This window comes from Myxocyprinus asiaticus, chromosome 46 (genome assembly GCF_019703515.2).
Source record: "Myxocyprinus asiaticus isolate MX2 ecotype Aquarium Trade chromosome 46, UBuf_Myxa_2, whole genome shotgun sequence".
NCBI classification, from domain to species: Eukaryota; Metazoa; Chordata; class Actinopteri; order Cypriniformes; family Catostomidae; genus Myxocyprinus; species Myxocyprinus asiaticus.
Genome location: NC_059389.1, coordinates 31,178,079 through 31,194,383, shown reverse-complemented (window position 1 = coordinate 31,194,383; position 16,305 = coordinate 31,178,079). Strand labels below are relative to the sequence as shown.

The following is a 16,305-nucleotide window of genomic DNA, read 5'->3' as shown; positions in this document are numbered from 1 at the left end:
AGAGAGAAATATGCATTCACACCTGATCCAGACCCATCAAAAAGCTGCAGCCAATCAGAATCATCTATCAGATGAGTGAAAATGCTCACACTGAACTCTCTGGCACGCTTCAAACACGCCACACCCTGAAAACAAATTCACACACATCAACATCTAAATTAGTCCTGCTGTATGCGCATTGAAATTACTTTGCTGTTTTTTCCCCTCATAAATATGAAAACATGAGAATCCAATGAATGTCCATGAGTTGTGTGATACCTGTGTTTCCAGGTGAGCAGAGATGAGCTTCATCACACTGTAGAGAAACAAGAAGAGCAAAACCTGCAGACAATATGAATACACACAACATATCAGTTATCAAGAAACCTGTGAGATAAAGAACTGAAATGTTCTCATGTGACAACTGATAATGATTTAAGGTCTGATCTAACCTGTCTGTCTGTCTCTTTGAGCTGTCTGAATGCTAGTTTAATGTTCTCAATCTCACAGGTTGATCTCTCCAGAACACTGTGTAGACAGGCAGCCAGCAGCCACGACGGAGCTGACGGAGGTGACAATACGAGCTCCCAATTCACACTACAAAACACATCCAACACAAAGAGAAAGAGAATAGAAATAAATGAAACATTCCCTAAATGCATCAGAACATCAAATGAACTGAGGTGAATTATAGTTGAGAAGTGTGTATTTTGATTACAGTTTGTGTATTTTACCATCTGCTCCAGCTGTGACAATCGCTCAGTATCTGCAGCTGTTCAGGCAGCGTGTCTCGTCCAGTCAAACGCTTCCACTGACAGCTTAACACTGACGACAGACGCGTCCACCAGCGCTACACAAACAGTGTTGGGTGTAATCAATCTGATTACAAAGTAATACGTTACTGTAATCAAATGACTTTTAAAGTCAAAAGTAGTGTAAAGAATTACATTTCAAATTCTAACAATGGCTAACAATTCATTTATTTAATTTTACATACAGTCCTGTGCAAAAGTTTAGGCAGTTGTGTAAGATGAATAGTGAGGATGTTTTCAAAAATAATGCCATGAATTATTTTCCTTTATCTATCATACAAAGTGCAGTGAGCATAACATTTTCTTTTAAAACATTTGATGCCTTCAAAACTTGCGCACATTTTTTCAAAGTTGTTGACAGATTGGTTGTTCCAAGCATTTTTGAGAACTTGCCACAGTTCTATGTATTTAGGCTGTCTTAGTTGCTTCTGTCTCTTCATGTAATCCCAGACTGTCTCTATGCCACTTTTCCATCATCGGGCCAGTACAAGCCAGGGATATCAACAGGTCAGCTGGGGCCAATAGCCTTGGACCTCGTACCTCGAGACCAAAATCAATCTGCATTTCCATCATTGGGCCAATAACCCCGCAGCGTTGTCCTAAAACCCACCCTTAATACATCGCCATGGTGCCAACGTCACACACCCCGCCCATTTTACAAGCAAGAGTGAAGCTCAAGAGATATCAGACTCTGGAGACTAGCTAGCCCTCGAAATGAACACAGATTTTTACTGTGCCCGCAATTGTTTTAATATTTCCCAAACCTGTCCTGTTGTGTGCTGCATACACAAGTTGGCATGTTCATGCGACAATATACTTCCTTCACATCTTCGTTTTGGCCAATGCCATCGATCTGACGTTGCACATTTTCATCCTCCCAAGTATTCAGAAGAGCACTGATTTCATCTACTGACAGTACTGACGTTTTCCATTCTCAGTTGATCTGTTGAGGTAAACTGATAGCTAGATATGAAAAATTGGGAAATGAGTATCTTGGTTCTGACCTGACTCAGCTAAACTCCGCCTTTGACACTGACCCCACCTCAGTCCCTATTTGCCCTTCTTTGGCACAAGGGTTGGCCCTGAGGACAGTATGATGAAGCTCCGGAAGTGACAGTGGGAATGCAACTGGCCCAAGTATGCCCTCATTTGGCCAACAGTGTAAAAGTGGCTGATGATGCTGAGATCTGAGCTCTGTGGGGGCCATACCATCCTTCTTCTACTTCTATTCTATTGGATTTGCAAAAGGAATGTTTGGAAATCTAAAATGTATATTTCCCAACAGAAGATATAAAATAACCATCTCAAGACAAATGTTTTTGTGAAACATCTAAAGTAATGGGCCTAAGACTATTGCACAGTATTGTACTTACTGGGTTACACATTTCTAAAATAATATTATTTATGTAGAATACATTTAAAACAAATTATGTTCATATGTATGTCACTAATGACTAATTATGAAGGAGAAAGGTGTGTATAACGTGTGCAGTGTACATATAAACAATGAACAAGAAGGAAATATAGACATTATTTTGAATTTTTTAAGTGGAAAAGTGTTTTAGAAAGTAACTTAAAAGTAATTAGTAATGTCATTATTTTTCCCATTAAGTAGTCCGATTGCAATTTTTAGCCAAGTAATTAGTAATATGTAGTAGTTTATTTTTTTTTTTTGAGCAACACTGTTTTTGTTACACAACACACATAATGTACAGTCTTCTCATACACTTGAAAAACAGTGATGTAGTCAAGAGTAGAGAGGTTTTACCACAGCTGACAACAACAGCAGTGGACACTGAGCGCAGAAGAGAGACAGAGACGCATTCACTGTGTCAGCCGGATGATCACAGCTCACGCTCACACTCACAACCGCCTGAAAAACACAAATTGACATACTGTGACTGTGAACTGCAATATGATAAACACTTAACATCCCATATTGCTGCTGCTTAGATAGGAAGAAATTAAACATAAAATAATAATGAAACAGCAGCTTGGGTTCAACAGGATTTGTGAAAACTACAAACTAACAAGTGATGACTTTTGTCTACAAATAAAGTTTCATCTTTCATCCCTGTTCTGCTGCCAATAAAGACATACTCATTAAGGGTGTTCAGATCAAAAAAGACCTCTTTTAGTTGATCCAAAAATGAACCGGTTGAAAAAGACCCCAGATCTCTTAATGCATTCACACTCTCCCGTGGCCTTGGAAATTAACTCTTGATGGACGACATTAGTTGTGAGTCTCAGTACACTTTCCATTCAAACTGTTATATTTCAGAACCTAGTCCACTTATATACTATACATTATTGTAGGGTTGTCACAATATCAAAATTTCAGTGGTCGGTCCCAACAACAAATGAAATGTCATGATTCTCAATACCAATTTTTATACTACAGCAAAAAACAAATACAAAATAATTTTACTTGTTTAACATTACTTGTTGCTCCCAGGTAATTATTCAAGACAAGTTAGCAGTCAATACATTTTTTTTTATTTATATATAAGCAATAGAATATAAATAATAATAAAACAATGTCATAATGTCATTAAAAAAAAACAAACAAACAAAAAAAAAAAAATCTTATTTTCTGATCTGAAGGCATAGGACCTGGAATTAAAGTAATGTTTCAGTGAAAATATTTACGTCCATTTCTCGTTCTTGAGTGCTATGAGAGAAGCAATCACATTGGCACACAAGTTTATGAAGAGTTGTTTTTAGCACTACACAATGCTAAAAAGTTTGGAATGACATGAGAGTAAATTTAAAGAGCATTTCATTTTTGGGTGAATATTGCTTTAAAATAAAATAATTTTTTTTAGGTAGGCCTATTTGACAATAATATCAAGAAAACATTCTTGTTTTTGGCACCATTCTGAGTAAATTCTAGAGACTGTTGTGTGTGAAAATCCCAGGAGATCAGCAGTTACAGAAATAATCAAACCAGCCCGTCTGGCACCAAAAATCATGCCACGGTCTAAATCACTGAGATCAAATTTTTTCCCCATTCTGATGGTTGATGTGAACATTAACTGAAGCTCCTGACCCATATCTGCATGATTTTATGCACTGCACTACTGCCACACGATTGGCAGATTAGATAATTGCATGACTTTCAACTCACAAATTACAGGACTCCTACCCCCAACCCTGTGGTGGACCAACAACTGGCTGACGACCTGAATGTGTTCTACTGCAGATTTGAAAGGCCCAATCTCACACCCCACACCCACTCTGACCTTCACTTCACACAAACACCAACACTTCCTGCAACCCCCCTCCTCCACCCTCCTGCTACTCAACCTGCACTTAAGATCTGTGAAGATGATGTGAGCCGGGTCTTTCGGAGACAAAAGACGAGGAAAGCTTCAGGCCCAGATGGCGTCTCACCAGCGTGTCTTTGATCCTGTGCTGTGTCTTTGATTCTTTGACCAGCTGGCCCCCATCTTCACACAGATCTTCAATAGATCACTGGAGCAGTGTGAAGTCCCATGCTGCTTCAAACGCTCAATCATTATTCCTGTCCCAAAGAAACCAAAAATCACAGGACTGCCGCCCAAAAGTCTGTGGTCGTGAAATCATTTGAGAGACTGGTGTTGGCCCACCTGAAGAAAATCACTGGACCCCTTCTAGATCCTCTTCAATTTGCTTATCAAGCAAACAGGTCTGTGGATGATACAGTCAACATGGGATTGCATCATATCCTGCAACATCTGGACAGACCAGGGACATATGCAAGGATCCTTTTTGTGGACTTCAGTTTGGCTTTCAACACCATCATCCCAGCTATACTCCAGAATAAATTACACCAACTCTCTGTTCCCATGTCTATCTGTCAGTGGATTACCAGCTTTCTGACAGACAGGCAGCAGAAACTCTCTTCCAGCACCTGTACAATCAGCACTGGTGCCCCCCAGGGATGTGTGCTCTCCCCACTACTCTTCTCCCTCTACACCAATGACTGCATCGCCAAGGACCCCTCTGTCAAGCTCCTGAAGTTTGCAGATGACACCACTGTCATCAGCCTCATCCGAGATGATGATGAGTCTGCATACAGAAGGGAGGTTGAACAGCTGACTGTCTGGTGCAGTCAAAACAACCTTGAGCTGAACACGCTCAAAACAGTGGAGATGATTGTGGACTTTAGGAGGAACACCCCAACACTGACAGTGCTGTTTAGAATGATGAGGGGGTCATCATTCTAAACAGCACTGTGGCAGCAGTGGAGTCATTCAGGTTCCTGGGCACTACCATCTCACAGGAACTGAAGTGGGAGACACACATTGACTCCATTGTGAAAAAGGCCCAGCAGAGGTTGTACTTCCTTCGCCAGCTGAGGATGTTTAACCTGCCACAGGCGCTGCTGATACAGTTCTACTCAGCGGTCATTAAGTCTGTCCTCTGCTCTTCAATAACTGTCCGGTTTGGTTCAGCTACGAAATCAAACATCAGAAGACTACAAAGGACAATTTGGACTGCTGAGAGGATTATTGGTTGCCCCCTGCCCCCCTTCAAGAACTATACACTTCCAGAGTGAGGAAAAAGGCTGGAAAAATCACTCTGGACCCCACTCACCTTGCCCACTACCTTTTTGAACTGTTGCCTTCTGGCCGACGCTTCAGAGCTCTGAGCAACAGAACCGTCAGGCACAGGAACAGTTTTTTCCCTCAGGCTATCCATCTCATGAACAGTTAAATTGACTCATTGAGCAATAACTATGTGCAATACACAGTGTTTAGTCTTTTTTTATATTTATCCAACACATCTAACCTCTTTTGCCATTTCATTCCTCTGGAAAAAAACAAAAAACAAAAAAAAACATTTGCACTGTAAATAACAGATTTGTATTTGCACTGTACATAACAGATAACAGATTTGTATTAGATTGCATTACGTATGTGTATGCGTGTATGTATGTGTGTATGTACGTATGTGTATAACTATTTTTTATTTTTTATTATTATCTATGTCTTGCTGCTATTTTTGTATTATTGTACACTGGAAGCTCCTGTCACCAAGGCAAATTCCTTGTATGCGTAAGCATACTTGGCAATAAAGCTGATTCTGATTCCGAATAAGTAGGTGTACAGGTGTTCCTAATAAAGTGCTCAGTAAGTGTACTTGGAGACCATTGTATTAGAGCAAATGGAGGGCGGGATTGCACCAATAAGTGTTTCACAGGAGCAGGACACCGTACCAGCACTTGAACGAGCATATATGGGCTGCTCTGTGAACGTACACAATGACTGACAGGCAGAAAGTCTTCTGATTGGCTAAACAAATAATCTGACCGCAGCCCGTGGACATCTTTTTCATCTCTGTTTACAAAGCCTAGGGCTGTTACAGAGACAAGTGTGATATTTCATGGCACCTATTTCAATGATATCTGACAGGTAATATAGTTGTCATTTAAAAAAAAAAAAAATTCACTTACAGCACCCTTAATGATTCCATTACCAATTATTTTAGAACTACTGATGAATAAATATTTGGAAATAAGATATGCAATTTTACTGCATTTACTGCCTTCAGCAGCCTTTTGCTAAATTATGAGATCATTTCAGATGTCAACAGAACAGATTAATTTAAACAATAATCATAATGTGAAGCCTATCTTTGACTACACACAGTCACACGAACAACCATCCAGTAATTACTCAGATTTAAGTCTCACGAGCTTAACATACATAACACAATTACAATTCTTTGTTAATCAAAAAATACCAGATGTGTCATTCGTCAGGAATTGGGCTACACTGTTTGCACTGTTCGTTTGATGCTGTATAGTGGTGTTCCGGTGCCAATAGCAGAACAGGCATCAGCAAATGTTATAGAACTGTTATAGGAACCAATATTTTTAATACAGATTTGTTATAAATTACAACTGATAATTATTTGATTCCTGTATTTATAAAAAAACAAATTATAACTAGATAAAACTACTTAAATTACTGATAGCTATACTCTTCACTGCATGATAATTACATTAAATACTGTACATTTATACTTTAAAAGCTACCAAAGTTATCCACCCAAGAACAGTGCATGTTTTCTCATTATTGCTGTTTGATTAACATTAACGAAATACTAGAAACCAGCTGGTCTATTAGGCTGCATTCACACTTCAACACCTAATGCACAAATCCAATATTGTGCTAAATTTAATTTATTTTTTGTCCCGCTGATCATGGTCACTTTAGACATATTCAACCATAATCAAATGGCCTCGCAAAGGCACTATTACACTTTATGAAGTTTATTTGTGTGTGCCTACACATTAGAGTTTACGCTGCATCAGAGAACGCAACAAATTCATACATTTCAACAGGGTAGGTGTGTCAGAAGGACAGAGGGGGGAAAACACAAGGAGCTGCAACAGTGATGCTCCATCAAGCGACAAAAAGTTGAGAACATTTCAACTTTTGTTGCAGTGTACTCTGACGTAGGCATGCATTGACCAATGAAAATATCTGAAAGGCGGAAATCAAAAAAAACATGAGGGACAAATTCATGCATGCGATGTATTCATTCCCTGCCCTATATTATTTTTCTCTGCCAGGCTACAGTTATTGTAGGGGGAGAGCCTGTAGAAGAGTTTCAGTGTTTACTGGTACATAGTCAAAAAGTTATATGTTAGATAGTCATCTCTATCTAAGCCACTGGATTGCAAGTAGGTATAGCTGCAGGCCGGAGACCTCCAAATGGGGGTGGGATATCCAAAAGGGGGTATCACTTCCACTCATGGTTAAGGTTAGGGAAAGAGTTGGGTAAGGGGCTCCCTATAGCTTTAAATGGCGGTTTGGATCTCCCGCTCCTTTTTAGATCATTGCCTGCAGGTATATTCTTCTCGTCAGCGTATGTACAGTACAGTACAGAATACAGTTGGGACTCAGTTACACCAGTACTACAGAAAGAGTGGAAACATTACATATTTAGTATGGACTTGGTACTGAAATACCAGGTGGCGGAGGACGAATCTCAGTTGCCTCCGTGTCTGAGACTGTCAATCTGTGCATCTTATCACGAGACCTAGCGCGTGTGGAGGCTTCACGCTATTCTCCGTGATATCCACGCACAACTCACCACGTGCCCCACCGAGAGCGAGAACCACATTATAGTGACCACGAGGAGGTTAACCCAACATGACTCTACTCACCCTAGCAACCGGCCAATTGGTTGCTTAGGAAGCCTGACTGGAGTCACTCAGCATGCCCTGGATTCGAACTTGCGACTCCAGGTGTGGTAGTCAGCGTTTTTACTTGCTGAGCTACCCAGGCCCCAAGTACCATTACTTTTAACATCCCTTTAATTATGTTAAATATTTAATTTTATTAAGGCGTGGTCACATATCCCTTTGCACAGCGAAATTCTGATGGCATAATACAGTCATCTCACTGGGAATCCACGTAATCCTGAATTTTGCGCGATGGACTTCCGGTGGCGAAGAATTTCCCCTCGCGGATTTCAAGTTCGGTGAACTATGCGGCGGACTTTCGCCACATTTACCAATAGGAAGTTGCTTGGTTTGGCAGTGACCTCTGCTTTTTAAACAACTACACTGAATATTCACAATGGACAAGCATATAAATTTCTTTTCAACTTCACTCTGCCAGAGTATGAAGTGAAGCATTAAAAAGAGGCTGACTGGCAGTTATTTGTTTGCTGATTTCACACGCGCTCATCATCCGCCTTCGCCCGTGGAATATCACCATGCAAAGGTATGTGACCGTGCCTTTATACAACATGGATATATTTCTACCTTAATTTTGTCACTTTTACATAGCACTATATAAATCCGTATATAGTTAGCCATAGCTTAATATATTACAAAATGTTTGTAATTACACAAATGTAAAAATTAGGTGAACCTGCAGTGCTTTGTGAACTTATAGCAAACAAAACTCCTGAGATTGTGTGGATAGTCCAATCGCAGCCTTCTGTGTTTTGATAATCACACATGGCCATATAGCGATTTTAATCTGATTATGCATCCTTAGAACAAATACAGCACATGAGCATCACTGCAGACATCTGCAGGGAATTGTTCAGACAAAGATACATACTTTGAGGAAGTGAGCCGTGAGCTTAAGAGACAGGAAATCAGCAGGAAAACACACCCTCCTCTGAGAAAGAGAAAACACAAACAATCAAATTCATACAGCCCATCATCATATTACACGTGTGTGTTATTTAGGGATGGTGACTGTGACCTGGGCATCATTAATGTGTTTCATCAGTCGACAGCATTCCAGAGTTTTTCTTCCTGCTCCGTCTGTTCTGACTCTCACCAGAAGGACAGCAGGAACCATCACAAGTACCCTGAAAGATATGAACATAAACTATAATAATATAACGTGTCTCACTACAGCACAGACGCCATCTGTAACTCATAATCTGATGCTAGAGCTCTACGCTGATGTCCAATGTCTGTACCGGCTGACATTCTGGAGAGTTTTCTGATATTCCAGCTCATATCTTATGCTTTCAGTGTCAGGGGTCACAGAGCACCTGCTGTCAATCAGGTCCCAGAGGAAGTGACCCTCATTGTCTGATGTGTTTTGCTGAGTGACTGCCACTTCATACAGTAACACCTAAAGAAGAAAGCAGTCTCACGGTCAGGGGGACAAAGATCATTAATGAGAAATACATCATTTAAGAAAAAACAATGGCTCACTGACACAGACACGCATGATATGAAACATCACCTGTAAGAGAGACAGCAGGTCAGGCAGACAGCTATCCGTGTGTTCAGAGGAACTCTCTGCTGTCTGTGATCTACAAAGACAATATTAGAGATTATTTCTATCTTACTGATTTACTCCACTGATGAAACAGTCATAACACACTAGAGCAGCTTGAATAGTGAAACACACACTTACACTGTGTGCTGGTCTAGAACAGCAGTGATGATGTGAGCGCAGGCTCGCGTAACATCTCCTCCACAGCCTCCATCACTCACAGATTTGGGCAGATAAAACTGTTCGCATGCCCACTGCTCATACTCCTGCCTGAAAGAAACACACCTGAGTTTGTATGTGTGTGTGAGGAGTGTCAGTGAAGTAACACAGGTAGTAGTACTAGTAGCATTGTTGTACAGCTTGTGAATACAACACAAGTAGTAGAGTAGCACAATGCTAGAGCAGAAGCGTAAGTGTATTTGTGATGTGTGTGTGTGTGTGTGTGTGTGTGTGTGACAGAGCTGACAGAAGAGATGTGTTTTCATTTTTTTAAAGATTTCATTCCAATGGATTCTGCTGTTTGTGTGAAGCTTGGGAGTTCCACCACTTAGGGACAGTAAGGGTGAAGGTTTTTGCAAGTGACCATTTACCACAGTGTTTTGGCACTGTAGCTCATTCCCTGACCTCGGGGAACAGGAGGGAACTAAAGGATTGAGTGTACTTAAAAGTCAGATGATTTTACATTGTAACTGAGACTCCGATGCGTCAGCAGGAGACTGACAAGAAGAGAACTCATCAACTGCTAGAAGAAGTGAACATTGGAGTCTTGGAGATTCTACAGTTGTTAGAAGATTTGAAGTTGAAGATCAACAGACTGTGTCCGTGGACATAACTTATTGTATCACATGGACTCTGTCACAAAGATCCTAAATTTGGTGAGTGAAACTTAACAGCTTTCTGAAATAACGCTATATATGAGTGTGGTGCTGATAATTTAAGGGTTGGTCCTATCTCTTGAGTCTATAGGAAATATTAAAGAAAACAATTTGGTCTGTTCATCCAGAGACTATAGAAGCCACAGAAATAAACTGATAGTTTAGTATGAAATTGATTCAGGAATTTGGGATTCCTGAGTGGGTGCAAAGCAGTAGGAAATAAAAGTTAGGGTCTTTACAGAACTCAGTACTGTGGTGTATTTATTCTTCGCTGTGAAGTAGCTACAAATTCCGTTTTTAATTGCTAGAGATTTAAAAATTCACAAATACTACAATTATTCACAAAGAAATTGTGCATTACACCAATATAGAAAGTTGTGAATTCAGCGGTTTTTTTCTTTCTTTTTTGAACAATCAGGAGTTTGGAAATAAATAGAGACAAAATTGTGCAACTAATTACTAAAAGTTAATTTGCCTTTTGTTGAGAGATACTTAGTCATGAAGAATTGAAAAGTGTGATCTTGCTCTAGACTATTTTAGCCTTAATCTGATTGTTTTGTCTTAGCAATAAGTAAGCATTGGCTAATTATCTAACATAAGAATAACCTACAGACTGTTGGAACATCAAGAGTGCACAAAATAGAGTCAAATATGACAATTTTGGAAATACTAATGATTTTGTGTATCTCAGTTTGGTCAGTTTTTAATTCTAACTTTGCTAGGACAGAACAATAACTAGTAAATTTGTTGTTATACCCAGTTTTCTAGAATACACATTACAGATCCTGCCTTTAAAAAAAATTAATTTTTCATGCACTTTTACACAACCCATTACACAGAATCAGTAAGATGGGCTTCATTGAATTTAAATAAAATTGTTACGCTCAGTGCCAGTCCTAGCCTTTTAGGGGCTCAAGCAAAACATTGTGTGGGCACCCCTTGTCAGTGTTCTTGCAACCCCCAAAATGATCCTCCCACCCCTTTCTCACAGAGCAGTTTCATAGTAAACAAACAACATACAGTAAGTTAATTTTAAAGAACATTACTATTCATTACTTTTTATACTGACAATAAGCCAATGGTGCCAAATTTCAATAAATAAAAGGAAAAGGAACATAAGGCCAGTCTGCAGGGTCAGTTGGCAGAGCCCTTGCTGGCTGTACATTAACGGGCTCTGCACTTGTGCCTGCTTTAGCTAGCTGTACATTACCAGGGTCTGCGCTTGTGCTGCTGGTCTTTCTAATAAATGTGAGAATTGTCTCTGAGGGCAGATATTTTATATATATTTCATTTAAAATGGCCTAACACAGTGCAAAGTAATATTATCAGTTAAGTTTACATTGATGACAGCTGTTGCATTTTAATTTCGACTTTTAAATTAAGTCAAATATTTCTATAGCACATTTAAAATAGCAATTGCTGTGAACTATAGCCTACACCGATGAGCCAAAACATTATGACCACCTGCCTAATATGCTGTTGGTCCTCCGCGTAACAGCGCCGACCTGCCAGGGCATGGACTCTACAAGACTCCTGAAGGTGTTCTGTGGTATCTGGCACCAAGACATTAGCAGCAGATCCTTCAAGTCATGTAAGTTGCGAGGTGGAGCCGCTGTGGTTTGGACTTCTTGGTCCAGCACATTCCACAGATGCTCAATTGGATTAAGATCTGGGAAATTTGGAGGCCAGGCCAACACCTTGAACTCTTCATCATGTTCCTCATACCATTCTCGAACAACGTGTGCAGTGCGCATTATCCTGCTAAAAGAGGCCATTGCCATCAGGGAATGCCATTGCCATGCAGGGGTGTACCTGGTCTGCAACGATGTTTAGGTAGGTGGCACATGTCAAATTGACATCCACATGAATGGCCGGATCCAGGGTTTCCCAGTAGAACATTGCCCAGAGCATCACACTCCCTCCACCGGCTTGTTGTCTTCCCACAGTGCAGCCTGGTGCCCTAACGTCCCCAGGTAAACAGTGCACACGTACATGGCCGGCCACGTGATGTAAAAGAAAATGGGACTCACTGGACCAGACTACTACTTCCACTGCTCCAAGATCCAGTTCTGATGCTCACGTGCCCATTGTAGGCACTTTCGATGGTGGACAGGGCTAAGGGGTCATTGGGACTCAGACCAGTCTGCGCCTACGCAGCCTCATACGCAGCAGTGTGTGATGCACTCTGTATTGTGACACATTCCTCCTGTAACCATCATTTTCTGTGACATGTGCCACAGTAGACCTTCTGTTGGTTCGGACCACATGGGATAGCTTTTCTTGCCCTCGTGCATCGATGAGCCTGTTGCCGGTTTGTGGTTTGCCCCTCCTCGAACCACTGTTGGTAGGTACTCACCACTGCTGACCAGGAGAACCCCACATGCCTTGCCTTTTCAGAGATGCTCTGACCCAGTCGTCTGGCCATAACTATTTGGCCCTTGTCAAAGTTGCTCAGGTCTTTACTCCTGCCCATTTCTCCTGCATTCAACACGTTGACTACAAGAACCGATTGTTTGCTTACCATCTAATCTACCCAGACCTTGACATGTGGCCTTGTTAGGAATTGATCAACATTATTCGCTTCACCTGTGAGTGGTCAATGTTTTGGCTCATCAGTGTATATAGAAAACTGTTTATGAACTATAAGAACTAAAACATAATAAGAGTAAATAAATGTGGATTAAAGACAAATAAAATAATTAAAATGGCAGCAAGAAAACTGAACAATGAAATAAAATGAAATTTTGATTGACAGCTAAATGCTCACAGAAAATAATGCTCTTGCTTTCTGAAAAATTATAACGCACATATGAGAGCATTGCACCACTTTTCCGACCGCAAAATATACCGGAAAACATAAAAGATATTTTTTTCTCAAGAAATCTGAAGTAAACATATGAGAATCCATCAATATTTCTCTAAATGTGCAAACATTAGATTAAAAGCTTTAATGGATACCGTTTATTGAAGCATTAACATGACATATTCAGCAAAGCTTGCACAATTGAACAGGTATGTTGGCAATATATTGGCATTACATTAATGCTGTTTGTGATAATTAATACCCTGAGTATTAATAATTAGCGGACATGGCGGTCCGTAAACTGTACAAGCAAAAACCTTGAAACACAAGAATAACACACTATAATATTCTATCTCTGCCCAGACGTAAACCTCTTACTTGAATTGCATGAGGACACAGGTAGAATGTGTTTTCCTCCGTCCTTTAACTTTGACCCGGTTCCTTGAGGCTCGGGTGATGACGGGGGCCGTTTCCTCGTGCTGTCGGCGGGCGGTACGGCTGTTGATTCTCGGCGGGCTGGCGGAGAACTCAGAAATGTCGACTTGATTGAAGATGGAAGAGAAATCTTTAATCTCTTCACTTCTGTAGGCAAACGGATGATGATGCGAATTGCTCGGCGGTCTCCTTCGGATCCGTTAGAGTGTTCGGTTGAACACAGAGTAATCTCAACTCGTCCAGCGAGATGGAGATTGTATGGCTACAGTTTCAAGTCGGACATTACTTCCTTAAGCCACGAGGTTGCACCGGAGAGCAGCAAAAAGCTACATCCGTATTCGGTGAACTAAGTCGCTGGAAGCAACTTTGGAAGCATTACAGAATTATTTGAAGTCCTGATGATGTCATGTTTGAGGGACGTTCTGTTGTGTGCCTCATCCAATAGGAGTTGAGAGCTCGATCCTTTAGAGGGCAAGGCTTCATGGATCTGTAGTCTGTTTTGGACTCCCTTTGTTTGATTTTGGCGCGATTTTTATCAGTATTTTTTTACGACTTAGAAGGAGGGGGCTTGAGGAATTTTTTTATGACTGTTAGGCCTGCCTTTGTCTTCTATCTGAATACATGAGGCCCAACAGAGTGGTGTCCGAGAATAGCATAGGATTTATAGACAATTGGATGAGTTTTGGGGGTAGACCTGACCTGCTAAAGAGAGATGGACTCCATCCCTCCAGGGGAGGAGCCACTTTTCTCTCTAGTAATTTGGCTCGTAGTCTTAAAAGTGATGGTGTTTGACTCACCGGGGCCCAGGTTAGGAAGCAGACAGACTGGCTATTCCGACCATCTGCTAGCTGCCTTGAGACATCACACAGGTCACATAAACTACAAAATATAGACTGTATCACCTAGATATCATATAGAGACTGTGTCTGTTCCTCGAACTACAAAACAGAAAACCCTCAATAAGTCATTTAGAAAAAATGTATTGATGTAAAATTAGAGAGACAAAAGAAAAAAATCCTGCACACTACCAAAGCTTCATCAGGCTTCCTTAAAACATTGAGTGTAATACCAACTAATTTAAAACATTGCGCAAATGTTTTCTGCATCCTGAACCACAATGGCTCCTCCCTTATCCACAGGTTTGATAACAACATCAGAATCATTAATCAGTTTTTTCTCATTAGGAAAATTTAGATGCAAAGTTTTCATGACATATTGTTAAACCACGAGACAAAGTATGAATAGAGTAATTAGAAACATTTGGACAAAAGGTACTCTTGGGCCTGAAGGGTGTGGAAGACTGAGAGACATTGGTGGAAAAATACTTAATTTTACTGAAACATTAAAACAAGTCTACTTTTAGGCCAAAAGCATTCACACCACATCTAGGCACAAATGATAACCCTTTTCACAGAACACTGACCTGATCATCAGAAAGTACTTTTGAGATGATGTTGATTACTGTCTCCTTACCATCTGAAAAGCACTGTTGGCTTTTTTGATGTCCAGGAACCTCTTCCACATTTCTTATTTGCTGAGGTCATGCTCCTAAAACAGTTTGATGGCAAAGCACTGGAGTCACTGCCCAATGTAAAGTCACTATCAGTGGAATTATCAGTCCGCGTTCAGTATATTTGGGATCCTGTGTGTCGCCGGGGATTAGGGAATCATTGTATATTCCTAGAGTGCATAGTTAACTCTGGCTGCATGGCACTATGAGGTTCTGTTCCACTTGTATGCAAGGCAGCTGTGACGTCCTTTACCCTTGTTTCGAAGATAATCCTCGGTGTCTCGTTCGTACTGCTTAAGCTTTACTTCATGTAGTTTTGCAATGGAAGACTTAACGGACTGTTGGATGGAATCAAATTCCATTTGAGGTTGCCGTTTCATTTGATCCTCTAGTTGTACAAATCTCCTTCTGTGTCTTATTAGCATCAACAGACACATGTTCTATTATCGAAAGCACGAGAGAGCATTTGTTGAGGATTTCGCCCCATTTCTTTATGAAGGCCTCATTGTTTTTATACAATATAGGAGGTTTTGGTATTCTCCAACCCCGGGGAATTTTTTTTTATTCCTCCAATATTCAATAAGTGTAGATCCATGCATATTAAGCCATGTTTCTTTTTGATACAGTGTTTCTAATTGTAGTATGTGTTCATCCTTTGATATATGAGAGTCCACATCCATTTTTGGAAACAGAATCTTTGCTAACCTCTTTTGAGAAAATGCCAATGTACTAGCAACATTTTCAGTAAGGGCACTGATTTCATGAAAAGACCTCATTATGAAAAAAATACATAAGATTAGTTTCTTTTGTCTTTATAACATTATGTAACACAATTTTTGTTCCTGGGTAGTAAGTGTCATTTATAAGTGTTATTATAAATAACACTTACTACCCAGGAAAAAATAATAAATTGTTACACAGTGTAATAGCTCGTCTTACACACCTACCTATAACTTTTCAGGTGTACGAGGTTCATTGATTTATTGATGTCAAATTAGAAAATGACAAAAAATTAAGATAAACAAATATAAAGTGAGGGCTACTAAACATTAGATCACTTTCAACCAAAGCACTAACTGTAAATTAAATAATTACAGATCACAGTTTGGATGCGCTCTGTTTGACAGAAACCTGGATTAAACTGGATGAA

General features: G+C 40.2%; 1 protein-coding gene across 2 annotated transcripts in view; it reads right to left on the bottom strand.

Moving 5' to 3' along the window:
• Window positions 1-16,305, bottom strand: part of LOC127435763 (Fanconi anemia group A protein) — a 132,613-nt gene that overhangs the window by 7,185 nt on the left and 109,123 nt on the right. For both annotated transcript variants that reach the window (XM_051689437.1, XM_051689438.1), the window contains 10 exons: window positions 9,674-9,802; window positions 9,500-9,569; window positions 9,228-9,385; window positions 9,005-9,113; window positions 8,858-8,917; window positions 2,560-2,664; window positions 714-829; window positions 432-576; window positions 259-321; window positions 23-125 (listed from right to left, as the gene is read on the bottom strand). In XM_051689437.1, the coding sequence (XP_051545397.1) occupies window positions 23-125; window positions 259-321; window positions 432-576; window positions 714-829; window positions 2,560-2,664; window positions 8,858-8,917; window positions 9,005-9,113; window positions 9,228-9,385; window positions 9,500-9,569; window positions 9,674-9,802 (1,058 nt within the window). The remainder of the gene's footprint in view (window positions 1-22; window positions 126-258; window positions 322-431; window positions 577-713; window positions 830-2,559; window positions 2,665-8,857; window positions 8,918-9,004; window positions 9,114-9,227; window positions 9,386-9,499; window positions 9,570-9,673; window positions 9,803-16,305) is intronic.